Here is a 27,826-nt window from a genome sequence, read left to right on the forward strand (position 1 = left end):
TTATGACAGGCACTGGGCTGAAAGCCCTCTGTCCCTGACCAAGTCTCCTAGTGAAAAAGTATTTCTGTTTGTCTTTACAGTGTGCACAGATACAGTTCTGTATATTTCTATAACACAGTTTTCATTAATAATAAGTACCTTTTCTAGATGTGTTCTATTTTATTTTAAAGTACTAAGTTGATTTTACAAGCCACTAGAATGAATTGAACCCAAGGTTTAAAAACACATCTGCAGATAAACTATCACGTTCAAACATCTCCATGACACATAGTATCAGTCATGACATTTCTAAGGAAAGAATAATTGCTTGTTAAATTATAAAATTGCTAAGTTAAAACATTGAAACCTAGGCAGCTAAACTAGGATATGGATGGAGTTCAGGAGTCCCATTTTTATTTATTTTATATGTCAAATGGACAAGTTATTGATGAGTGCCTAATGTGTAGAATTATGTTGCATATTATATGATCTAAAATGCAATACATGTTAATTAAATGTTAGCAATTAGCCTCTCAACCTTGCATCTGGGTAGAGGTCATTTAATGTTTTTTTTTTCCTTCAGTGATTGTGCTGTAAAATCACATTTGTTAAATGTTGCTTTCAAGAAAATTCTTGAAAATTTTTTGTCCTCCGGGGAGCAGATGTAGATCAATGTCTGAGGTTTTTTGAAATGAGATTGAATCTAAAATAAAGATAAATATAAATCAGGCTATCAAGCTGACTGGAGGGTGGGTAAGAGGAATGTTGACACGAGCTCTTGTGCATGGTGGAAACAGACAGTGGGGCTTACAGGATCTGTTATGAGAGGGGTTGGGTGTGAGGCCACAGAAACATTTGAGGAAGAGTGCCGGGGGGTGGGGGGGAGGCAAGGGCACATGTCCCCTAGGTATCTTTGTATACATTATCTAGTCACTTAAAGAACTAGAATGTGAGAAAGTAGGGAAGTCTTCAAAACTTTCAGAACAAAACCCCAAAGCTATGAAAACATCCCCAAAAGGACACATCTGACTTAGAAACATTTTTCTGGGCCTTAGAAATCATACAATGGGTTAGATTCTTGCTGTGAATGTAGCTAACCAGGGTTTGATGGTTGTCATCACATATGGCCCCCTGAGTACCACTGGGAGTGATCCCTGAGCAGAGAGCCAGATGTGCTACAAAAGATTGTTTTTAATTTCAGTTTTTAAATAAGCTACAAATGTTTCTTGGGTCTGGGTTAGAGAATTCAAAGGCCTGAGTTTGATTCCCTACACCTCATGACCTCCTAGGACCACTAGATATAGCCCTGGTAGCTCTTAAGTGGCACTGGGATGGCTCTACTAAGCCCCAGAACTCAATGAGCACAGCATTGTTGGACCTCTGCATTGAGCCCTTAGCCCTGCACATTCCGGCTGAGTATTGTGAAGAATGGCCAGCCCCCAGGTGACACTTCCCCATGTCTCCTCCCAAAATTTCTGAAAATTATTCTGTTTGCATTCATTGTTATAGAATCATTCAACAAATTCTTATAAATTGGCTGAAAACATTTAGAGTATAAATTACCCAAATAGACAATTTGTAGCATATAAATCCAAATGGTTTTCTTTTATTTTTTGGTTTTGTTTGCTTGTTTTGTTTGTTTGTTTGTTTGTTTGTTGTTTTGGGGTCACACCTGGCAGTGCTCAGGAGTTACTCCTGACTCTATGCTCAGAAATTGCTCCTGGCAGGCTCAGGGAACCATATGGATGCCGGGATTCAAAGCACTGTCCTTCTGCATGCAAGGCAAACCACCTTACCTCCATGCTATCTCTCCAGCCCCAAATCCAAATGTTTATATACATATTTTTTTTGGGAAGGGGTCATACCTGGCAGCGCTCAGGGGTTACTCCTGGCTCTATGCTCAGAAATCGCTCCTGGCCGGCTCAGGGGACCTATGGGATGCCGGGATTCGAACCATCATCCTTCTGCATCTAAGGCAAATGCCTTACCGCTGTGCTCTCTCTCTCTGGCCCCAAATCTAAATGTTTTTAAAGTAGGAAAAGAAGTTCTGATTCACTAGTATTCATGGAAAAACAAAATTCATCAATACAATATGACCTTCTAGTAGTCAGACTGACTAAATTCAGGTAATTACATCCATGGAAATCTATTGCTGCCAGTGGGAATATGTGGAAGAGGTGATCTCCTGAGCTGTTAATGTAACATAGAATTATGAAAATGTCTTCAGAGAACATGCTGGCAGCATCTTAGGAGATATAAATGAGAGGTACTTTATGACCTAGCTATCTGACTTCAGTACTCTAGCCCAGAGATATGAAAACATCACAATTAAATACGTATGTATTTAATTAAGACGTATGTTCTGCATTATATTGGCGAAAGAATGAAAATGCCATTTGTGGGCAATGTATTTTGAAAGAGCATATTCTTGTCATGGAATATTAGTCATCCACTGAAAGAATTTATTTACTACTTTATTTTAACAGGCGTATTAAATGGGAAAGTGTACAATTGAGAAGTGGGCATAACTATTACTTTGTCTTGGAATCTTGCAATTAGAAAGCCCCTTTGTGTAAGCACATATACATATTCTGTATAGAACATCTTGAGAAAATGTAGGATTGTATAAAAAATATATGCATTAAATCACAATGTGGTATCATGGTGGGAGAGACTGGAAAGTTTGGTAGCAAGCAAGAAGAATGAAAAAGAGGGCTGGTAGACAGCAGTGAAAATAGAATCCATGTGCGTAACACTCTGTGAAGTTACATATAGAAGCACATGTTCATAAAAACATTAAGTCAGATATACCAACTTCCATAAAACTGAGGGAGTGTTCTAGATATACTTGATGAAAATGTGAAAAAAAGTATTACTATATGGTGAAGTATGCTACTTTTCTTTTTGTTTTACTTTAGTTTTTGGGCCATACTAACTATGCTTTGGGCTTTGGGATCGCTCCTGATGGAATTGGGACCATATATGTTGCCAGGGATATATAACTAACTAGTTTGACTGCATAAAAGCAAGTGTCCTGCCAGCTGTGCAGTTTCTCCAGTCATGAAATATTTTAGTTTTACACACACACACACACACACACACACACACACACACACACACACACACACACACACACACCTGGAAAAGAGAATTTTGGTCTTTTTCTGTTTTATTGGAGAAAGACATTAACAGATTGTTCTGTATCTGCAAATATATATTCTATAATAATTATTTTATATATAATATATCCTATATATTAGATAATAATTGTTTTCTTTTTTGTTTGTTTTTTGTTTTGTTTTTGTTTTTGGGCCACACCCGGCGGTGCTCAGGGGTTACTCCTGGCTGTCTGCTCAGAAACAGCTCCTGGCAGGCACGGGGGACCATATGGGACACCGGGATTCAAACCAACCACCTTTGGTCCTGGATCAGCTGCTTGCAAGGCAAACGCCGCTGTGCTATCTCTCCGGGCCCATAATAATTGTTTTCTTAGTTGAAAGATGAACCACATATTCTTCTTCCTACTGCTTCCATTTTGGTGATTGTATGAGAAAATAGTTTCTGTTTCATGTGTTCCCTTTGATGTTCAGTTACTAAAAGTTCCTTAAGTTTCTAAAAATGCGATAATGAGATTATAAAACTTTGTGAATTAAGAAAATCCCCCCCCCAAAAAAAAGGGCCGAAGAGATAGCATGAGTGTAGAGCCAAGAGTAACCCCTGAGCACTGCCAGGTGTGACCCCAAAACCAAAAACCAAAAAAAAAGAAAAGAAAATTTCCCTTTTCTTTCTTTCTTTTTCTTGGTTCGCACCTAGCAGTGCTCAGGGTTTACTCCTGGCTTTATGCTCAGAAATCTGCCCTGGCAGGCAAAGGGGGACCATATGGGATGCCAGGATTCGAATCACCGTCCTTCTGCATGAAAGGCAAATGGCCCCCCAAATTTCCCCTTTCTATAGCAAATATTAGTGGAAAGATGAAATGTTTTTATTTTGTGGTAATGAAAAAAATGCTGAAAATAACTGGATATATAGATCATAATAATAACATGTAGATCTTCAGAGATAAATTTCATTTGGTAAATCACTAAAGACTAGCATTAGACTTGGAAAAAGTTATATGCAATGTAGGTAGTGAATACAGTTTAACATACATATCTCTTATCAATAGGAAAAATAATTCAGGGGCAGATGATATAAGCAATATACTTTTTAGAAATAAAAAATTATAAAAATATCTTTAAAACCTATGCTTACTGCATTGGAGGATCATGGCACTTTTGTGATAGACCATACTAGTATACAGTAACTTTGTATATCAATACCATATTCTTCAACACTATTTTAAGCATATTACCTACACTATAACTTAAAATTAAATCTAATGTTCAGTTAAGAAACTTTATTTCCGGGCCTGGTGAGATAGCATAGCGGTGTTTGCCTTGCAAGCAGCCGATCCAGGACCAAAGGTGGTTGGTTCGAATCCCGGTGTCCCATATGGTCCCCCGTGCCTGCCAGGAGCTATTTCTGAGCAGACAGCCAAGAGTAACCCCTGAGCACCGCCGGGTGTGGCCCCCCCAAAAAAAGAAACTTTATTTCCAAGATATTTAGTGCAAATATAGCTTCTAACTCAGGTTCCTGTCCTCTAGCTAGATTTTCCCTGGGTGATGCAGATAAGCTATGGCAAAATCATGTTCTATGCCTGCATGAGCTTCGCTTCCTTTCCTGCTTCCTTCATTGACCTATGTAAATTCCCCTCTACCCAAGCATATAGCATTTGAGTAGTGTGTGGGCTGCCCACTCTGGAAGAACTGAAGAGTTCATGTGGCCTGCAACAATTTAGAAAAAGTTTGGAAAACATGAAAAACCAGACAGCAAATCTCATTCATTTTGAAAACCTTCATTTTCAAACTTTTTCTGCTTTCTTGTAAAATATATCCATAAGCAAATGGTATTATGTGCTTAAAGTAGTAACACACAAATAGAGTGGACTAGAGGAAAGCCTGGGATCCATGTGAATTTGAGAGGTTCTGGCAAGTAGAACTTGACGAACTGTTTCTGCATCCAAAAAGTAACTTTTAAATATTTGGAAGATAATTCTTTTTTGACTCATTCCACCTTTTTTCAGAATATGAGGTTTTCTGGACTTGTATTTCGTCAGTCATATTTCACAAATTTAGACCAGTTTGGGGCCCAATTCACAGTAAAACACAGAATAAAGCTGAGAGACCAAGCAAAGCCATTCACATCACACACAACTGTGACGAGACTTCTCATTTAAAACCAGTGATTGTGTCGTTGTGTAGACACTCACAGTGTCATCTGTATGGTCAAAAATAGAACCAGGACATATCACTCTCAGTCCCTGGTACAGGGTGTTTTCTTTCTGTGTGAAGAAGAAAAGGAAGCATAGAATTCAGGATAATGACTCTCAGATAAACTCCAAGAGAAGGGAATAATTGGCCTGTGCATTCAGCTCCTAAATTCAAATGGCTGCCCTCTCCTCTGTTCTGATTTCTGCCTGAGTAATACCTCTTTCATCCAACATATTCCCTCACAATACTGGAATATCATAGAAATATTATGAAATATTCTTTTAGTATAAATTATGGATGAATTTATTATACCCTACTTATGAAATTATGCATCCCTTTGCTTTAAAATAATAACTGCAGAAGACAGAGTTTTCCTAAAGAGCAGTTATTCTTCTGAGATTGCTGCCTACCACATGATCTTTAGGAGAGTTTGTGTAGCCCTGTAGGAGACCTGTACCAGAGACTCTTCTGGTCTCTGGTCCCTTCTCTTTCTGCCTTCTCTTCTCTGCTTTAAATAATGTGTCTAAATGATGTCACAGGGAATCAGGCTGCCCCAGTAAAGATACATTTCTACATTTTCACAAAATACCACTAAGAGTTCCATGTATAAAAATTAGTTAGAATATTTCTGGGTGGGATTCTCACCTGTCCTGTGATGATTTCTAAACTGAGAATTAAAAAACAAAAAATACAAAACTTGAATGACTTTGTCTCTGTCTCTTGGCTTCTCTTGGCTTCTAAAATATTTCTTGCCAATTAATAATCTTACATTTAAATCAAAATTTTAGCATAAACCTATACATTATAGAGAGTATTAGCTTATTGTTAAGCAGTTTTCTCAAACTTATCTTGGGTTCACAAACTCCTAGGTTTGTAATTTGTTCTATCTCTGATGGATTTTTTTCATAGGCAGAAGATAGAATACATAGTTAGTATCCATCTCTAAAAGTATTATATGTGCACATGGCGAAATTCTATCTATGGGATCCATTTTTCATGTCATAGAGATTGATGGTCTTGGATGATGAGGGATGTGATTTAAATACCATCTGCGCCACATATCCAACAGATGACAGAACTGCCAAGTGAACAGTATACATTCCTAAAAGGAAAAAGAAATCAAAGTTTTTTTTTTTTTTACCATGGTGGGATTAAACATACTATTATTTCAAAACTTAAAATTGTATTGATTTCTATAATTCAAGTTTTAGGAATAGAGAATCTTTAGAAAATAGCATTTTTAATGCTTTATTTTCTGTGAAATAAATATTTTATTTTTAAATAATAGTTTATTTAAGCACCATGATTACAAACATGTGTGTAGTTAAATTTCAGTCATAAAAAGAACACCCCCCCTTCACCAGTGCAATATTCCCACCACCTTTTACTTACATGTGTGAATCTCAGAAGGCACTTGAAAGGCCAGCAGTCCTTGCCAAAACCTAAGATAACAGGAGAGAGTAAAGATAGAGTTGGACTGAGCATGCCTTCCTCCTCCCCAATAGTTCTGTTGTGGTCTGTACACATAGGGTTCACTTTGTGCCAGACAGGCTGAGCTCAGGAATGCCCAAGCCTTGATCTATTAGCCATCAGCCCTCTGTGCTGACAGCTATATTTCTGGTGATGTCTAAACCCTTCAGAGCTTTGAAAATGCCCCTTCTCTGAAGTGAATTTTTGTAAGGGTTTCCAATATATCTAGTTACTAAGCTTTTCTAATATTAGTGTCTTTAAGAAAGCACTAATGTGTGTTGCAGGACCTATATTCCTTTGGTTTTCATATTTTGTATTTCCATCTTTTTATTTGACATGGGGATTTTGGGCTATGCTCAGTGATCCTCAGGGGCTATTTCTGTTCCTGTGCCAGGAATGACCTCCAGTAGCGTTTCGGGAACTATATGTGGTACCAGGGATTGAACCAGGATTAGCTACACACAAGGCAAGTGCCTTACATCCTGAACTATAAATATGTCACTAGCCCAGTGTCTGAAAGGCCATAAATTTAGGCTCTGTCATTGGCATTTCCTTTACATTACTCACTATAGTAAAACTTTATGAACAGAATATGGTACTAACATATACAACAGAGCCAATTTACCTCTGATATAGTACAGGTACAGACAGCTGATTTCCTCAGGTAAAAGGATTGAGAATCCAGTAGCATCCAGTAGTATCAGAGACTTAGAGCAAGTTGATCTGAACAAAAACTTTTCAGAAACCAAAATAGTGAACAGGTCTAACTCAAGATCGACCCTGTTTTAGTCTCTCTAGAACCAAGCCCATTTGAAAAGTATCTCTTGATTGTTTATGACAATAACTTATTTTCCAAAGTTTAGTGACAGTAAAAATAATCTTTTTCTTTCCTTCTTTCTTCCTTTCTTTTTTTTTTTTTCTTTCAGAACAAGCTTGCCCTCCCCGATGTTTTCCAGAAATGACTTCAGTATCTGGAGCATCCTCAGAAAATGTATTGGAATGGTAAATTCACTATCAGTCATATAGTGCTAATTAAATTTGTTTTCATTGCATATTATTTGGAAGAGACTTTCTTTGTCACACCGTGATACACAGCAATGGTTATAAACATTAATCAATTAGAAATTGGGTCAAGTATTTTTCCTGGTGGCATTTGATGACCTTTTATGCCATTTATTGTAAAAAAAATAGAGAAATACTTATCTGCTGTCATGCTACATTTGTATTTCTTTGTAGAATTTTTCACAAATCCTCTCAGGAATAACAGACCTCCTATTGCATTTGCTTACATCTCTATGTACAGAGCAAGTTGGTGTCTGTTGGCTTTGAAGTGTGGCATACTGGACATTTGAAATGTATCTCTGCTTAGTTATCTATGCAGACAGATCTGCTTTTATGGGTGGAAATAACTATGGTACAAATAACTGTTTTTATCTTTAATTAACTTTAAAATAGTTGTCATGTCACCATTTAGGCTAAAATCAGAGTGAGTTCTCTTTTTCTCTTGTTCACACCCATCACTGCTCAGGGATTACTCCTGGCTCAGTACAGGGGACCATTTGGGATGCCTGTTCTAAGGCAAGCACCTTTCTCACTGTAGTATTGTTCTGATCCCCAAAGTAGAATTATCTTAATCCTTCTAGCATGACTTTTGACCAACTAGAATAATAAAACGTGTGTGTGTGTGTGTGTGTGTGTGTGTGTGAGAGAGAGAGAGAGAGAGAGAGAGAGAGAGAGAGAGAGAGAGAGAGAGAGAGAGAGAGAGAGAGAGAGAGAGAGAGACCTGTCACACATTGGTGACATCTGTCTGAGTCTGTTTGGTCCATAGAGTTTGTATAAGTTTGTATAACATAGAATATTTAGTCTTTTTGCCTCATGGAATATACAATTTTCTCTTCCTAGAATCTGTCTCCTACATGTCTCTCTCACTGGGTATCACATTTAATGGTTATGTCATTAGTTCAGGGTAGTGAACAAACTCAGTCCAGTTTATATCTAAAATAACAATTCTGTCTACAAGGAGACAAATCATTCTTTAAAAAGATAGAAGATTGGAGCCGGCAAGGTGGTGCTAGAGGTAAGGTGTCTGCCTTGCAAGCGCTAGCCAAGGAAAGGACCACGGTTCGATCCCCCGGCGTCCCATATAGTCACCCCAAGCCAGGGGCAATTTCTGAGCCTTAGCCAGGAGTAACCCCTGAGCATCAAATGTGTGTGGCCCGAAAAACCAAAAAATAAATAAATAAATAAATAAATATAAAAAGATGGAAGATAATATTTTATTGATTTGTACCTAACTTCCTTCTCTAGAAAACTGTTGTCACTTTTATTTTTAGGTGAGAACTATTCTCATCTATAATTCGACTTTGGGGGTCAGAACTATTTTAGGTGAGAACTATTTGTGCAAATAAAATCAGAGTTATTTGGATTGAAAGAGCACCATAGGATGTTTTGAAACTTCTATCTAGAGAACATGTTGCATAGATTCACAGAGAAAACCTGCAGGGGTAATCATGTTTTTGGAAAGTGTTCTCTGCTGAGGTTTTATAAGAAGCTAACATTTTAGAGGAAAACTTTACTAATATGAATTAAAACAAGATCAGCAAAGCATTTGGAAATGTTCTTTCTGTTGTATCCCTCTTAATAGGTAGCAGAAACAAAATTTATAAGCAAGGTACTTCAAGTGCTGTATATCTTGGGAGAAAAATGCTAATAGTTCTAGAATAAATATTAAAAAATAAGTTTCAGGGCTAGAGTGATAGCATAGTGGTAGGGCATTTGCCTTGCCCATGGCCGACCCAAGATGGACAGGATTCAATCCCCAGGTTCCTCCAGCCTGCCAGGGGCAATTTCTGAGCACAGAGCCAAGGTGTGGCCCCAAAACAAAAACAATAACATAAATAAATAAGGTTTTTTGGGGGTATTTTTTTGTTTTTGTTTTTGTTTTTGGATCACACCTGGCTGCACTCGGGTTACTCCTGGCTCTACGCTCAGAAATCTCTCCTGGCAGGCTCGGGGGACCATATGAGATGCTGGGATTCGAATTGCCATCCTTCTGCATGCAAGGCAACACACCATCTTCATGCTATCTTTTCGGCCCCCCAAATAAATAAGTTTTAGAATTGACTTCTCCATTATCTATTTCCTTGAACTTCCTAAAATAAAATAGTAGGTCCAAGAGCACAGCTGGAAGCAAGACCTGATTACTTTTGGTTGTAGTCTAAAAGCAAGGAAGCAAACAAACTAAAAATAACAACTTTGCTTCACTTTGAATTCTTTTTCTCTTGGTAAATCTTAACTGTAAAAGTCATTTACATATACATTTCAGCTATATCTTCTCTTTTATAGTTATATTTGCTTGTTTTAGGGTTTTTGGTTGGAGGGAGAAGTGTTTCATAGCTTAAATTCTTAAAAAGAGAAGAAATCTAGTGTTGAATCACAGCTTTTCCTGATTTCTCTGGACTTGTGGAGGCTTCCCAGGTCATCTTGGAAAGTGTGACCATCCTGTAGCTGCCAGCTTCACATTTATAATAAGCTGGGGGTCCAGCCCAACTTTTTCTAAAATTAATTTCCTCATATGTGATAGAGATTTCTGATATAACATTCAAAACACATGATTTTTAAGATCTGATAAGGGGTAATGTTGGCCAGAGGTTTCCAATTTGTTTTAGACAATACTTAGCACCCCTCCCTACACTGGGAAATCTACATTTCTTAGGCAAATAAATAGAAAGCATACCCCCCCTTACCCCCACAATTGCATCTAAGGCTACTACCATCCTTCTAGGTCATTCCAGTTTCTAGCCTACTTTAGGATAGACTGATCTGGATAAATTGTCTTCATCAAGAAGGAAACTTTTTCTTTAGTATTAGTCATCCTGGACCCTATTTCTTTTCTCTAAAAAGAATACAGAGACTTAGATTTCTAAATCTCATAGACTTTTCCTTTGTCCTTCTGTCTCTTTTAGGCAAGATTATTTAGCATAATGTTGGATTGTGCTACTTGAAATGAATATTCTACTTAACTGAAATTTAATCTGAAGTATTTACCTAACAGATTCCCAGCTCAGAATGTAAAACTGATATTGCTTAATAGTTTGAAACCTTTGTTCCTTATTTCCTTACTCTCATTATTCTTCTGCTGAAGAATTTAAATCCCATAATCCCATTGTGTTTCTTCCCGTGTTTTTTTTTAGCCACTCTTCTCTTCTATCTTTTGTGTAAACTTCCCCAGAAATGAGGTCATATCTACTGATACTGTGAAAAGTAGGGCCAGCACCAGGAGAATAAAGCACTGGGTACAGAATCTGAATAAGCACTCACCATGGAACAAGGGCCAGCCCTGTATAGATACCATGGGACAAGGGTTGGCCCTATATAGATATTATAGAACATTAGTGTTGAGGGGTTAGAGCACTGGTACAGCACATAGGGCATTGGCTTGCATGTGGCTGACTTGGATCCATCCCTAGAATCCCACATAGTCCTCAAAGCACTGCCAGGAATAACTCCTGAGTGCCGAGTCAGGAGTAAAAAAATAGCACCACTAGTTATGACCCCAAAATCAAGGAAGGAAGGAAGGAAGGAAGGAAGGAAGGAAGGGAGGGAGGGAGGGAGGGAGGGAAGGAGGGAGGGAGGGAGGGAGGGAGAAGAAATATTAGTATTGATCTATAGTAACAGATGAAAAGTTTGATATATTGTAAGGATATATTGTAAATATCTTCTTGTGGTGAAAATGTTATATCATTCTTTTAAAGGTGTCCTTCCAAAGGTGTATTTGTTCCTTCAAATACCAGAAAGACTAGAATACCATCATTCTGTTAAATAAACATAAGGGCCAGCTGTTGTTTGGGAGTTGAAATATTTATAGTTATGTATTTCTTTAACTCATTTTTCTATTTTATATGTGATGTAGAAATATGTCCTACCTTAAGTTCTTTTTAAAATATAAGAATATATATATAAAAGGTTAATGTATATTATCTAATAATAAAAATCAATCATAAAATTTTCTTAACATCAAATCACTCTTTAAAATATTAATACATGAGTGATCAAATGATCTAACATGTGTGGAAACTAACATAAAAGGTCGAATATTAGTAAAATGTATTTTTAAGTGGAATGAATAAATTTCTGAAAATGATTATCACCTATTGCTCAAATGAGGAGGAATATTCAGTGGCAATTATGCTCTTTTTTATTTTAGTGTTTTAAGGATTAAGATCTTTTTTTGTGGCAGATGGAAGTAGGGCTCTGTATTTTCTAAATATCTTGTAATATTCAGTTTTTTGGTCCCTTCCCAGCTATGTGCTAAAATCAGATAACAGCATAACTTTTTTGTATGATCCATTAGATAGCAACCCAAATGCAGCTTCCTCTCATGTTAGTGGAAACTAAGCTTGGAAAACTCTTAACTTGAAAAGGTCTTGTTACTTTCCATTGAGGTCACAGTTGTCTCTGGGAGATGTACCTGAGAAATTTTATCTGAACTTTTAACTTCAGTTCATATAACTGTATCCTCTTGTTTAAATATACCTTGTAATATACTGAGAAATTTGAAGTTGTTTTGCTTTTTGTCTGCCATTATAATGGTCGTTTTTAATAAAATGCTTTCATCTTATTTGAACAAAATAACTATAAGGAAAATAAAATTTCTCTTTAAAATTGTAGACTTAATATATCACTTGATGCAAAAATACCCATGTAGAATCCTTGGGCATATGCATTCAGAGTGTGATGGTATTTTCAGATTCAGATAAAGATGTTAGCATATGTCACTGTCCCATTCTTGAATCCTAAACCACAGTTCAGGTTTAGCTGAAGATCTAGATCAGAGTTGGAGTTTTGTCAAATCTAGCACATTCTATATATGGGGGATAGAAATAAAATTTAACAAAATTTAGCAAGTCTAGCATTTCAAATAAATCAAGTTATCACATAAATGTATGAACACTGGGGATAAATACACATTCTAATAGAAGCTTATTATTAATATATTAATATTTCTAAAATATTTTTATTTTAACCATTAGTATTATTAACATTTATAACATTAAGTCTTTACGTAACTAAGACTTATATAACTAGAACTCATGGACCCTAATGCAGATTAACAGTGCCCTGGTTGAGAAAGAGTGTCCTACTGCTAGCTGTTGTCCAGCCTTTGTTCAAGGAGGAAAATGGATTCATGTTGCCTCCTAATTATAAAAATAGTTGGTTGCAAGATAGGATAAATAGGCAAAGACTGTCTTTTCGTTATTTCCTTTTATTCATAGCTTTCCTTGTCTTTTTCTCCCTGTTTACAGGTTGTACCAAAGCATCCATAGTGTGGTTCAGTTTACATACTATATGTAAATTTAAATGTGTGTAAATTACAAACACATAGTGTCTTTGTTTTGGAGTGTAACTCATACCTCCTGCCATGTTCCCCTGTCATGGTGTAGGAGAGATGAACATTGGTTACAACAAAGAAAGCGAAGGTAGCAGTATTTCAAATTATTCATCCAGGGTGGCCCCAGGAAAGTTCTTATCTGCCGCTTTAGTATAACTGCTTCAGGCACACTTTTTGGTATCTAGATCGCTGGACTGTCTTATGGAGAGAAGCAGGACTGAGTGGCCTAAGTCAAGAATGAGGTCTTTGGCCCTCCGGCCCTTAAAATGTTAGCTTTTTTTTTTTTTTTTTTTTTTTTGCTTAGTGACTATGGGTGGTAAATTGTCATAGAGAAAGGATCCAGAGTCAACATCATCTGTAAAACTCTCTTCTTAAAACCAGAGCATGGAATTTCAGTGATTGCTTAAGTCACACATTGAGTGTGTGACCCACCCACAGCTGGCTGGCTACCAATGAGGAAACTGACTTAGTGCAAGACCTAAGCTGGGGAATCTCCAGTCTTGCATATTTTTGAACATTGACTAGACTACATGTATAAAATGGGTGTTGCTAGACTACATGTTTATACCTAAAAATGAAACAAATTTGGACCAGTCTTGTTATTTATATTGTGTTCCAGTATTGATGCAGCAGCTGCCACCTTCTTTTTTCTTTTTCCCAGTTTGTCAGCTGATCAGAAATTGCATTTAAGTTTCTTCAGTTTCATCACTGGTTGCTATTTTGCATGGATAAATTTAAACTTACTTTAAGCTAGGTCATGAGGTAGAATTGCCTGCATAAATATTTAATTTCTCCAACTGACTAAATCTCTCAGTGATAAAAATATTGTAGCTTATATTTCTTCCTAAAACTTGACCTTCATAATGTGCATCATTGTTTTCCCCATTCTTGGAATATACACAATACTAATTAGTTGTATACAGTGTCCAGAGACTAGAATATTAATCTTCATGAAATTAGAAGTAAAAATGAAGTATCTAAATTTCCTGTAGGAAAATGAAGTATAATTTGTGTACAGAGTTTTTAATGATATATCTAAGAAAATGTGCCCAGCTTTTACGACTTAAAATAATTCTAAGATTTATTTAAGAACAATGTGACTTTGAGACAATAAAGTTGTGGGACTGGAGAGATAGTACAGTGGCTTTTTCAGGTTCAACTTCTGGCACCAAATATGGTTCCATGAAGCCCACCAGGAGTTATCTCTGAGCACAGAGCCAGGAGTAAACCCTGAGCACCACCAGAAATGGCCCCAAACTAAAAACAAAAAATTTAAACACTGTATGTTTATGTAGCACATTCTACTCTTCAAAAAGGTCAGTGGTGGTATATGGCAACTCTGAGTTATGTGTGTCAAAAGGATTTTTTTCCTTTCATTTCATACTCTGTCATTCATCCAGATATATTTCTATAATTCCCTTGGATAGTTAAATCTTGAGTTAAAGAAGTAGGAAAGTATTTGCATTTCTAGTCACAAAATTGTATTTAATTAAACTACAAGTTTTTTCCTTTTTTTTTAAACTCTTTGCTCTCAGCAAGTAAATTCTTAATGAAAAAGCTTGAAATGAGCTTATATGCATACAACTGACAAATATATAATTAAATTATTTTAGAGACTATAGAAATAATAATAAGGTTACTTCCATTTTTCACTATTTCACTATTTATTTATTACCTAGTCCGGATGTTCTAGCAATTTTAATATACACTTGAAAATAAGTAACTGACAGTTACTTACAATGAACTCTGCTTTTACATATTATTTCAGAAAATTAACACTACAGGGTTATAAAAATCAACAGAAAATTGCCGTGCTAATTTTATTCTTCTGCAACTATATAGTCTTATCCTTAGACAACAATTTTATTGCTTGTAAATCAATCCTTTTTTTTAATTTTCCTTTATTTAAGCACCATGATTATAGTTGGGTTTCAGTCATAAAAAGAACACCCTCCTTCACCAGTGCAATCTTCCCACCACCAATGCTTTCCCATCTCCCTCCTTCCCCACCCTATTCCTGTATTCAAGACAGGAATTCTACTTCTCTCACTGATTAACATTGTCATGATAGTTAATGTAGTCATCTCTCTAACTAAACTCACCACTCTATGTGGTGAGCTTCACATCGAGAGCCAGTCCTTCCAGCCCTCATCTCTGTTGTCTCTGGGCATTATTATAATAATGTCTTTTGCTTTTCTTAAAACCTATAGATGAGTGAAACTATTCTGTATATCTTTCTCCCTCTGACTTATTTCACTCAGCATAATAGATTCCATATCCATTCATGTGTAGGAAAATTTCATGACTTCGTCTCTCCTGATGGCTGCATAATATCTCATTGTGTATATGTACCAGTTTCTTTAGCCACTCATCTGTTGTTGGGCAGCTGGGTTGTTTCCAGGTTCTGGCCATTGTAAATAGCAGTGCAATGAATATAAGTGTGCAGAAGGTATTTTTGTATTGTGTTTTTGTGTTCCTAGGGTATATCTCTAGGAGTGGAATGGCTGGATCATATGGGAGCTCAATTTCTAGTTTTTTGAGGAATCTCCATATTGTTTTCCATAAAGGCTAGACTAGACAGCATTCCCACCAGCACTGAATGAGACTTTCTTTCTCCCCATATCCCTGCCAGCACTGATTGTTGTTATTCTTTGTAATGTTTGCCAGTCTCTGTGGCTTGAGAGATGGTACCTCATTGTTGTTTTGATTTGCATCTTCCTGATGATTAGTGATGTGGAACATTTTTTTCATGTGCCTTTTGGCCATTTGTATTTCTTCTTTGAGGAAGTGTCTGTTCATTTATTCTTCCCATTTTTTGATAGGGTTAGATGTTTGGGGGTTTTTTCTTGTTAAGTTCTGTTCTGTCAGTTCCGTATATATTTTTGATATTAGCCCTTCATTTGATGGGTATTGGATGAATAGTTTCTCCCATTCTGTGGATGGTCTTTGTATCCTAGTCACTATTTCTTTTGAGGTGCAGAAGCATCTCAGCTTAATGTAGTTTATCTCAGCTTCCATTTGTTTGGAGAGTGCTGTTTCCTCCTTGAAAATTTCTTTAGTATCAATGTCATGGAGTGTTTTATCTATGTGTTGTTCTATCAGGGGTCCACAAACTTTTTAAACAGGTGGCCAGTTCACTGTCCCTAAGACCATTGGAGGGTCTGACTATAGTAAAAACAAAACTTATGAACGAATTCTTATGCACACTGCATATATCTTATTTTGCAATGAAGAAACAAAACGGATACAAATACAATATGTGGTCCGCGGGCCATAGTTTGAGGACCACTGTATGGTTTGGGGCCTTATATCAAGGTCTTTAATCCATTTGGATCTGATCTTTGTGCACAGTGTTAGATGGAGGGCTGAGTTCTCTTTTTTGCAAGTGGCTGACCAGTTGTTTCAACACCACTTGTTGAAGAGGCTTTCCTTGCTCCATTTTGCATTTTTTCCCCTTTATCAAAAATTAATTGATTGCATATCTGGGGCACATTCTCTGAATACTCAAGTCTATTCCACTGATCTGAGGGTTTGTCTTTATTCCAGTACCATGCTGTTTTAATGACTATAGCTTTGTAATACAATTTAAAGTTGTGGAAAGTGATGCCTCCCATATTTCTTTTCCCAAGGGTTTCTCTAGCTATTCTTGGGTGTTTATTGTTCCAAATGAATTTCAGGGGTGTTTGATCTCCTTCTTTGAAGAATGTCATCGTTATCTTTAGAGGGATTGCATTAAATCTGTACATGCTTTTGAGAGTATTGCCATTTTAATGATGTTAATCCTACCAATCTATGAGCAGGGTATGTGTCTCCATTTTTATGTGTCCTCTTTTATTTCTTGAAGCAGGGTTTTGTAGCTTTCTTTGTATAGGTCCTTCAACTCTTTAGTCAAGTTGAATCCAAGATATTTGAGTTTGTGTGACACTAATGTGAGTGGGATTGTTTTTTTAATGTCCATTTCTTCTTTATCATTATTAGTGTGCAAGAAGGCCATTGATTTTTGCATGTTAATTTTGTAGCCCGCCACCTTGCTGTATGAATGTATTGTTTCTAGAAGCTTTTTATTAGAATCTTTCAGGTTTTCTAAGTATAGTATCATGTCATTTGCAAACAGTGAGAGCTTAACTTCTTCTTTTCCTATCTGGATTCCCTTGATATCTATTTCTTGCCTCATTGCTTTGGCAAGGATTTTCAGCACTATATTGAATAGGAATGGTGAGAGAGGGTAGCCTTGGCTTATACCAGATTTTAGAGATAAGGCTTTTAGTTTATCTCCATTGAGAATAATATTTGTCATTGGCTTGTGGTAGGTGGCCTTGACTATATTGTGAAAAGTTCCTTCCATTCTCATCTTGATGAGAGTTTTTATCAAGAATGGGTGTTGGACCTTATGAAATGCTTTTTCCCATTATTGAAATGATCATCTGATTTTTCTTTTTCTTTTTGCTGATATGGTATATTATGTTGATTGATTTATATATGTTAAACCATCCTTGCATTCCTGGAATGAAACCTACTCATGATGTATGATCTTCTTGATGAAGCATTGGATCCTATTTGCTAGAATTTTGTTGAGGATCTTTGCATCTATGTTCATCAGAGATATTGGTCTGTAGTTCTTCTGTTTTTGCAGCATCTCTGTTTGGTTTTGGTATCAAGGTAATGTTAGCTAATAACTCTACAGGTTTTATTATCCTTTTATAGATTACAAAATTTCTACCCATTGAGTCGATGATAAATTCATGCCTTTCAAACCTCTTTATCTCTAATTTATACCACACTCTTTTATTGACTTGCTTATTCATGTATATAACAATGCATCTCACCCTAGGCCAGGAAACAATCATAGGATCAGGTGCATGCACATGAAGAAATGTGAATTAGATCCCAAGCACCACATGGCCCCCTAGCACCACCAGGTCTGACATGGTGGCACTCAGAACCTCTGGGCCTGAGCAACATCACATTGACAGGCCCTAGCTCCAAGCAAAGGAGTTGCCCCTGGGATCCCAAGTGTTGGATCCCAAGTGTGATGGGAGTCCCTCACCACCCCTCCCCTGCAAACCTCTCATCCATGTAAAATGAAAGAAATTTCACCCTGCCATTTTGTACAATAAAATGAAATATGAAAATAGGAAGAGAGCTGAGCTGGAAAGGGAATAGTTCATGTCACAGAGCAGGTATAGCATTGATGTTGCAGCTACTGGCTGTCCTCTTGGTGCTGAGGTTGGAGAGCCCCTGCAGTCAGGATCACTGGCCTCACCTCCTATTCCTGGTCGAGGTTTTGATAGGACCACAAATGATTTGCCTCACTCCTGTATCACTTTAAAGTTTATTGCTCTCCCCACCCCACCTTACTGCTCTTAAGCCTTGCTGATGATAACAGTTTGAATATATAGTTGTACCAAATATTTCTTTTATCTTCTCTACTTGGAAAATTTTGATGTGATTTTTCTTTTCTTTTTTTGTGGGTGTGTGTGGCACGGTTTGGGTCATACCTACTCATTTGTTCTTGGCTCTGTGCTCAGAAATAGCTTCTGGAAGGCTCAGGGAACCATATGGGATGCTGGGATTTTAATCCTGCTCTGCCCTGGGTCAGACACGTGCAAGGTAAATGCCCGGCCACTGTGCTATCTCTCTGGCCTGTGGTTTTTTCTTCTTTAAACAGTCTGTAGAATATATCCATCAGGTCTAGTCCCAGATTTTCCTTCATTGGGAGGTTACTAATTACTGTTTCATTTGTCTTACTAGTACTTGATGTGGTCACATTTTCTGTTCCTTCATGATTCCTTAGTAGGTTATATGTTTCATGGAATTTATCTCTTCAAGTTATCCACTCTATTTGGCATATAGTTATTTATGGTACTCTCTTGTATTTGTGATATCAGTTGTAAGATTATCTCTCCAATTATAATTTTATTTATTTGAGCCCTCTCTTTTTCTTGGCCAGTTAGCTAAAGGTTTGTTTTAATTTCTCCCTCTAAATAAAAGTTACTTGGGTCTAGGAAGATAGCTCAGTGAGCAGTGGTAGAGCTCATGCTTTTGAATGTGTAAATCCCAGAGTTTAAATTCTCTATTTTTTCATTCTACTGCTTTGATCTTTGTTATTATCTTCTAATTTAGCCTTCATTTCAGCTTCTTTTGATAATTTGTTTTGTTTTTAGATTTTGGGTCACATCCAGTGCTGCTCAGAGCTTACTCCTAGCTGTGCACTCAGCAATTACTCCTGTGAGGAATCAGGGGTTGATAATTATTGCTAAGGTCAGCTATTGGCTAAGCAAGTGCCTTACACACTTTACTCTCTCTTTTTCCCAAGTGAGTAAACTTAAGTTTAATTGAGGTCTTATATTTAGCTGTTGTTTGCTTGTTCTTGGACCGCACCTAGCCATAGTCAAGTCAGGACTTACCTTTCCTGTTTTTGCACTTAAGAATCATTTTTGAAAGGGGTTGGGGAAACATAGTGTATTGAAGATTGAACATTGGTCAGCCAGATGCAAGGCAAGCACCCACCCTACTTGCCATATTATTTCTCTGGCCTTTATTTTTTTTTATTTAATGTTGGTATTTATAGCTATGGATTCTCCCTCAAACTATTTACTGCATCTCTTAAATTTTAGTATGTTGGGGTCAGAGAGATAGCATGGAGGTAAGGCATTTGCCTTGCATGCAGAAAGACGGTGGTTCGAATCCTGGCATCCCATACGGTCCCCTGAGCCCGCCAGGAGTGATTTCTGAGCACAGTGTGTGACCCCCCTCAAAAAATTTAGTATGTTGTATTTTTATTTTCTGTTATCTTAAGATGTATTTGGTTTTGTTTTGTTTTTATTTTTGGATATTTTTTACAACTTTTTAAAAAATATTTATTTTGGGGCTGGAGAGATAGCATGGAGGTAAGGCGTTTGCCTTTCATGCAAGAGGTCATCGGTTCGAATCCCAGCGTCCCATATGGTCCCCCGTGCCTGCCAGGAGCAATTTCTGAGCATGGAGCCAGGAGTAACCCCTGAGCACTGCCGGGTGTGACCCAAAAACCACAAAAAAAAAAAAAAAAAAAATATTTATTTTGATGGTTTTGTTTTCTTTAACCCATTAGTTGTCTATCCTCCACATTGTCATAAGCTTCCTAGTTTTCTTATAATTTTTCTAATATAGAGTTTTAAAGGATCTCATAATGCTTTAATTTGTTGATGGAAGATGGTATCAGCAGATCTGAGAGATTGCATTCATCTTAGAAACCTCCTGCCTATCTTAAATTTTTGGAAATTATTGTAATAATGCATTTTAGCGGTCAGAATTAAAAATGAATTATACGAAATACCCAGTAGTCTTCTGCTACCCGAAGGGAGAATTTATTGTAGATTGCTGTTTCAGAAAACATCAGTGTTGTCATTCAAGTCAGTCAAACTGGTTAATAGTCATCATTTTATTCTCACCAGTATATTGTGAACTCCTGAGGCCCAAGGAAAATGTTTGGATAATCTTTGTATTTCCTTCAAGGTCTTTGAACAGTAACAATATTCCATATTATTAAGTCTTTCATAAGGACATTAAATCTTATTGTTTATATTCTCTGTTACTTCTTTTCCAGGAATGTGTTGTATAAATACATTAGGTAAGCTTGCTGTATATGTTGGAGTTGACAGTTTTCATTTTCTCTTTCTATAGGAATTATCCAAGATCACCATGCCAGTTATATTTAACGAGCCTTTGAGCTTCCTACAGCGACTCACTGAATATATGGAGCATACATACCTCATCCACAAAGCTAGTTCATTTTCTGACCCTGTGGAAAGGATGCAGGTATGTGACAGACAAGGACTAGAAAAGGTTTAGGCCTTTGAGCCTTTTCTGCCACCTTATCCTCCTTCCAGCTACCATAAATGTATATGAAAGAAATGTTAAGGCTAAGAGAGGTTGAGAAATGTTACTAGAACTTAATCCACATGCTTGGAATAATGTCTTCATTCTTTCCTCCCGCTCATTGTTTACAAACAGACTGCTTCTGTAGTGAAAATAAGACTAAAGTTTCTTGAGAAATAAAAGTGGTATGTCACTAAACCAGGTCATTGGTGAGCTGTAACTGAGTATTTTGGACAGGAACTGGTGTTGGTGTTGGGAAAAAATTTAGCCTGTCTACTGGAAAGTTTTTTTTTTTTCCTTTTTGGGCCACACCCGGTGATGCTCAGGGGCTACTCCTGGCTATGTGCTCAGAAATCACTCCTGGCTCAGGGAACCATATGGGATGCTGGGGCATGGGACGCCGTGAGGATGGAACCCAAGGTCCATGCTAGGTTAGCACATGTAAAGCAAATTACCTCTTGTGCCACTGCTCTGTCCCCTTCTGTAAAGTTTTTTGAGTGGAGTATTTTTTGTTCTTCTTGTTGTTTATTTGTTTGATTTTTGGGCCATACCCAGTGACGCTCAGGGATTGCTCCTGGCTATGTGCTCAGAAATCACTCCTGGCTTGGGAAACCATATGGGATGCCAGGGGATCAAACCACGTTTCTGCCTAGGCTAGCGTGGGTAAGGTGGACACCTTACCCCTTGCGCCACTGCTCTGGCCCCTCGAGAGGAGCATTTTTTAAGAAGGAATGAATACCAGGACATATGATAGATAGGTATATGTATGCATATTTATATACATATGCACACTGCTATAAATTAAACAGAAAGCAATAAGAATTGTACTTGTGATTTTATTTGAATAGTTTATGAAGCAGAATTGGTAACTTGATTTTCTTCAAAGAATAGCATCTGAACCAACATTTACCTTTCAGTTAGTTTTTCCCAGCCTGACTAGACTTAATGCCAGTTTGTTTAGTTTCCCCTGTTTTAAAAATATTAAAATTTGTAAAAATAAAATTTAAAGAATTAAACACAATTTTTGGTTTTAAAGACTTTTCAACCCTACAAAAAAGTTGTAGTACTTTTAGGGCATTAAAAAATGATTTAAAGGAGGGGCCGGCGAGGTGACGCTAGAGGTTAGGTATCTGCCTTACAAGTACTAGCCAAGGAGGGACCACGGTTTGATCCCCCGGTGTCCTATATGGTCCCCCCCAAGCCAGGGGCGATTTCTGAGCGCTTAGCCATGAGTAACCCCTGAGCATCAAATGGGTGTGGCCAAAAAAACAAAAAAAAATGATTTAAAGAAACCATAAAGATGACAATATAGGAAGAGTACTTTTCATAGGTAATATGAAGTTTGCATGTTCAGTAGATAGAATTATATTAAAAATCCAAAGGGGCTAAGCTTCTTAAAATATTTGACAAATTACTATGTTCAGCAACATTTTACATCCTGAGAGCGTGAGGCAGAAGCAAAGCTAGTGTTAACATCTCCTAATCCTGTCTCACAGTGTGTAGCTGCATTTGCTGTATCTGCTGTTGCTTCTCAATGGGAACGAACTGGAAAGCCTTTCAACCCCCTTTTGGGAGAGACCTATGAATTAGTTCGGTAAGATCTTTTCACTTTTTTTGAATGGCTAACTAACTTTGTATGACATGCATAGTTTTCTAAAATGAAGAAAAAATTTTCATTTCAATTATCACCAATAATAATTTTGTATGACTGCAACAAGTTAGAATTTTGTTATTTGTTTCTTTCCTTAAGCCAAGCAGTTTTTATAATTTTATAATTCCTTTCTTATTAACAATTTTGATGTTTCCTTTTTCTTAATTTTTAAATTATTATTTTAGGTAACATAATAGCTTTATTGTGCAAAATTACTGCACCCCATCACTACCAAAGTGCTTAAGACCCACTACAACTATTTCCTTTTTTTTTTATATATATTTTTTTTTATTTATTTTTTTATTTTTTGACTTTTGGGCCATATCCAGTGACATTCAGGGGTTACTCCTGGCTATGCACTCAGAAATCACTTCTGGCTTGGGAGACCATATGGGATGCTGGGGATCAAACTGTGGTCCGTCCTGGGTCAGCCCTGTGCAAAGCAAATGCTGTAGCCCAGCCATTACAGCCATTCTTATGACTTCAACACTAGTCCAACTCTTCATTGGCCCCATCAGTCCCCCAACTTCTTGGTAATCAGAGTTTTATAATTAAAGGCCAAGATTTTTGTCATCATTTGATACTTTATTCCCTTGTGTTAGCATCTCTACCAAAGATAAAACACCTTTGTTTTTTATGTAGATCATTCAGTATTCCTTTTTTTTTTTTTAATTATTGAGACAATTGTGATCTACAGAGTCCTTCATAGTTGAATTTCAGATGTACAGTGAGTCAGGGACATTCCCACCACCAGCGTCAACCTCCCTCTACTAATGAACCCAGAGTACATACTATACCACCACCCTTTGCCCCCGGCCTTCCAGAATAACAGGCCCCTTTAAGTTGAGATTGTTAAAGTTTAAGTCCTTTGAATCTATTATCATCAACTTTGGCTTGGATATTTAGTTCTGTTCTTATTTATTTCCCCACCAATGCATCTGAGACCACTTCGCTCCTGGCCCCCAGTCTTTATTTCTTCTTAGTTTTATAGAAAAACGCAGGAATATGTGGTAAAAAAAAAAAAAAACAAAGTAATCATGTCCCAAGGTTTTTGAAAAAGGTGGGAGCCACAATTTAAAAGATAAGAAATTTACGGGGCTGGAGAGATAGCATGGAGGTAAAGCGTTTGCCTTTCATGCAAGAGGTCATCGGTTCGAATCCCAGCATCCCATATGGTCCCCTGTGCCTGCCAGGAGCAATTTCTGAGCATGGAGCCAGGAGTAACCCCTGAGCACTGCCGGGTGTGACCCAAAAACCACAAAAAAAAAAAAAAAAAAAAAAAAAAAAAAAAAAAAGATAAGAAATTTTAAAAAGGTGTGTGTGTGTGTGTGTGTGTGTGTGTGTGTGTGTGTGTGTGTGGCAGTTTTTTGTTTGCATTTTTGCATTGGCAGAGTAAAATATGGAAAATATAGAAAGGAAAAACCTTTGGCCTAAAAACAGGGAAATCTTACTCATGAAACATCCTGCCATAAGACCAACTATAGGATCTGGGCATACTAAGTTGTCTAACCCCAAAGTCTTTCTCTGTGGTCCTAGTAAAAGTTCTTCACAATCATGGTTGCTGCAGTCAGGTTTTTGTAGTTAGAGGTTCGTTTTTTGGTACAGATCTAATGTTGAAGTCAGGGTGACATGGAGTGTCTTCTGGTTTCATTTCACCATTAGGTGGCAATACAGAGAACCCTGCTCTAAAAGCAAGTTGTTGGTGTTACCTGGTATCATATAACCCACTCTGGAATAAGTTGATGCCAGGCCAGCACTAGGGTCAATTCTTGGTGCTGGTGTAGAAAAGTATGCTGGTTCCATAGATGGGATCCAAGGTTCAGGGGTGAATGACCAATGTCCAAACTTCTGAAGTCTAAGCCATATCAATATGGCAAGTGTTCAGGTATAAGGCCCCATTGAAATTTAAAATTTATCTGTTCCTATCCCTATTACATAACAACTTGTTTCCACACAAAAGATTCCCCCCATTATAATGTGCCTATGCATAAAAGAACATGCCACAAGATATTACTAGTACATGGGGGGGGGGTAGTAACAAGCTAAACAATCTCAATAACTTGGTTCTAACCAGAACCCAAGAGAAACTTGTCTACTAGAATTTTCTACTAAGTAGATCCAAAAAAAGGAATGGGGAAAACTGCCAATACATAAGAAAATAGACAATAAGAAGTATACCTATTAAGGTATTTAATAGTTTTTATTACTTTGGTACTGTTTCTCAGATGTTAGAATTATTCTGCTGTGATAACAAAGATTTGTTGGTATTGTTAGACATTTTATTGAAAACTTTTACATGGTTTATGACCAGATTAATATGATGAATATTAATTATAATATTGCTTTTCTTTTTCAGAGATGACCTTGGGTTCAGACTTATCTCTGAACAAGTCAGTCACCACCCACCTATTAGTGCATTTCATGCTGAAGGATTAAGTAACGATTTCATCTTTCATGGCTCAATCTATCCCAAGCTGAAGTTCTGGGGGAAGAGTGTAGAAGCAGAACCCAAAGGAATCATAACTTTGGAGCTTCTTGAGTAAGTTACTTAAGCTAGTCAACTCTTTGTACATACCCTTCTTCATTACACAGTGGCACCTAGACCTGACTTTGTTATTCAAAATATGGAGATGAACATGTCTTATAAATCACCTCTACTCCTGAGAGAATTTTAGAAATACAGCAATGGCTGTTGTTAAATAATCTCTCTTTTAAAACTTCAACTTGATGCTTGGCTTGGTTGTTTTGATCAGTTTTAAGGTCAATTGCTTCTTTTTTTTTTTAGGTTTTTGGGCCACACCCGGTGTTGCTCAGGGGTTACTCCTGGCTGTCTGCTCAGAAATAGCTCCTGGCAGCCACGGGGGACCATATGGGACACCAGGGGAATCGAACCACGGTCCGTCCTACGCTAGCGCTTGCAAGGCAGACACCTTACCTCTAGCGCCACTTTCCCGGCCCCTTTTCTTTTTTTTTTCAATTGCTTCTTGACATGTATCGTGAAACATACATTTTTATGTATGACGTGATACTGCTTTATTTAACCATCTTCAAATGAGTAATCTGAAAAAATGTTGAAATAGTAGTTGTTTGGCACATCTTTGATGTTCAGTAAAGTAGAAGATCTATTTAGTGCATTAGGAAAAATAGTCAAAGGCATTTCCACTTCTTGTTCGAATTGAGTAAACACAGCTTAGCCAGTCTTTCCATTTGCTACAACTAAGCACTCTGGACCAAAAACAGAAAGCCACTCTCTGAAGACTCTTAAAAAGAAAATATCATCAGTCAGTATAAAAGATAAATCAAACAGAAATGAACACAACAGCAAGTCTTTTGGTTTTCTTCCTTCACCCCCCTGTTTTAAACCTGACTTAGAGTTTGGGTATTTCACATCCTAAAATGAGACAATGGAAATAGGATAACCAAAGAGAAGTACTCTTTCTTTTAGAGCTCTTGGAAAGAAATCCTGACAATATGTAGAGATTGAAGAAATCCTTTTTGTCTCACTGTCTCGCTTTTCAAACAAGTTCCAGGGCCCAGACCTACATTCCTATACCATCAATGGCCACAGTATCTAAAGCTCAGGAAAAGTTCTCTGTGAACTAAGGAACTGGAAAAAGGGCCCCTCTTTTGTTGGAAGAGTGTGAGTTGAAACCCTGTTACTTTTTTTTTAAATAAATTATGTAATTGAATCTTTTGAAATGCCCAGTTACAAAGTTGTTCATGATTGAGTTTCAGTTATACAGTGTATATATACAACACCCTTCACTAGCTTATATTTTTTGGCCACCATTCTCTCCAGTTTCCATCCAACTCCCCCCTCTCCCCGCTCCCTCTATGGTAGGCAGTTTCCTTCTCTCCTGCTGCTATTTTTCTTCTTTTATATTTTTCCTGCAAAGCAAGAATTAGATAATGCAAGACAAAGAAAGCAGTTAAAATCCCCACTTGCTATCTAATGCCAGATGGATGTTTTGTACGGGGGAGACCACTAAAGAGGAAGGCATTCAAAGGAAGATGCCATAAAATGACATGTGGATTTTTGAGCTTATTGTGTCTGTATCGAATGATGTTAAGTAGCCTTGAGATCTGAGTGAGCCAGTTCAATCCATAATGACCATTGAATGGCACAGTGGCACAAGGCGGGGAGAGAGGGTAGTTGCTGAACTACTCAACTGTATCCCTACATCTGAATACTTACTCGGCCTTTAGAAAGGACAGAGTACCAAGACATAGAATTTAAAATACACTATACAGATTGAAGAGGTCAGTTTCAAAGTTTATAAAGCTTACTATCCAGATTCTGTGATATACTGGGGTAAAACTTTGTGATGGAGAACAAATTAGTTGTTAGGAGCAGAGGTGAATCAAGGATTAGAGAGAGGATAGGTTTATCTACAGCGGCAGCACTAGTAAACTTTTCAGAGGGTAACAGAATTGCTTTGCACATCCTCATTGTGGTGGTAGTAATGTAACTCTATAAGTGCATTAAAATACATGTGACTGGAGGCAACAAAGCTGAATTTTATGTGTGAAAATTAATACTTTTCTGAACTTACCTTTGAAGTAAATGTATAAAGGCTATGTAAAATTGAAACTTACATGCAATTTTCTTCTGCTTTCTGAAAATATTTTGCTCCCAGTTGATATATTTTACAGAATATTTTGTGGGGACTGATAATGCTGCTATCTATCTATCTATCTATCATCTATCTATCTATGTATCTATCTATGTATCTATCTATCTATGTATCTATCTATCTATGTATCTATCTATCTATGTATCTATCTATCTATGTATCTATCTATCTATGTATCTATGTATCTATCTATCTATCTATCTATCTATCTATCTATCTATCTATCTATCTATCTATCTATCTATCTATCTTGGGTTTTTGAGCCATACTGGGCAGCACTCAGGGGTTATTCTTGGATCTGTGCTCAGAAATCACCCTGGGAGGCTCAGGGGACCATATGGGATGCCAGGGATAGAACCCAGGTCTGTCCCAGGTTGACCATGTACAAGGCAAACGCCCTACCACTGTGCTAAACCGGCCCATGGTTTAATTTTTGTATTCCTAGATCCAAAATATAGCCAACCAGTCATACCAAATCCCACACAGGCTCTGCCTGCGTCATGGTCACATATCAGGCAGTAAAACTGTTATTCTA

At 37.2% G+C, this 27,826-nt stretch overlaps 1 protein-coding gene across 6 annotated transcripts in view; it reads left to right on the forward strand.

Annotated features, from left to right (window-relative positions):
• Positions 1-27,826, forward strand: part of OSBPL1A (oxysterol binding protein like 1A) — a 455,856-nt gene that overhangs the window by 416,342 nt on the left and 11,688 nt on the right. For all 6 annotated transcript variants that reach the window (XM_049770017.1, XM_049770012.1, XM_049770013.1 and 3 more), the window contains 4 exons: positions 7,685-7,760; positions 20,812-20,946; positions 22,503-22,600; positions 25,014-25,196. In XM_049770017.1, coding sequence (XP_049625974.1) covers positions 7,685-7,760; positions 20,812-20,946; positions 22,503-22,600; positions 25,014-25,196 — 492 coding nt within the window. The remainder of the gene's footprint in view (positions 1-7,684; positions 7,761-20,811; positions 20,947-22,502; positions 22,601-25,013; positions 25,197-27,826) is intronic.

Source organism: Suncus etruscus, chromosome 3, assembly GCF_024139225.1.
Source record: "Suncus etruscus isolate mSunEtr1 chromosome 3, mSunEtr1.pri.cur, whole genome shotgun sequence".
NCBI classification, from domain to species: domain Eukaryota; kingdom Metazoa; phylum Chordata; class Mammalia; order Eulipotyphla; family Soricidae; genus Suncus; species Suncus etruscus.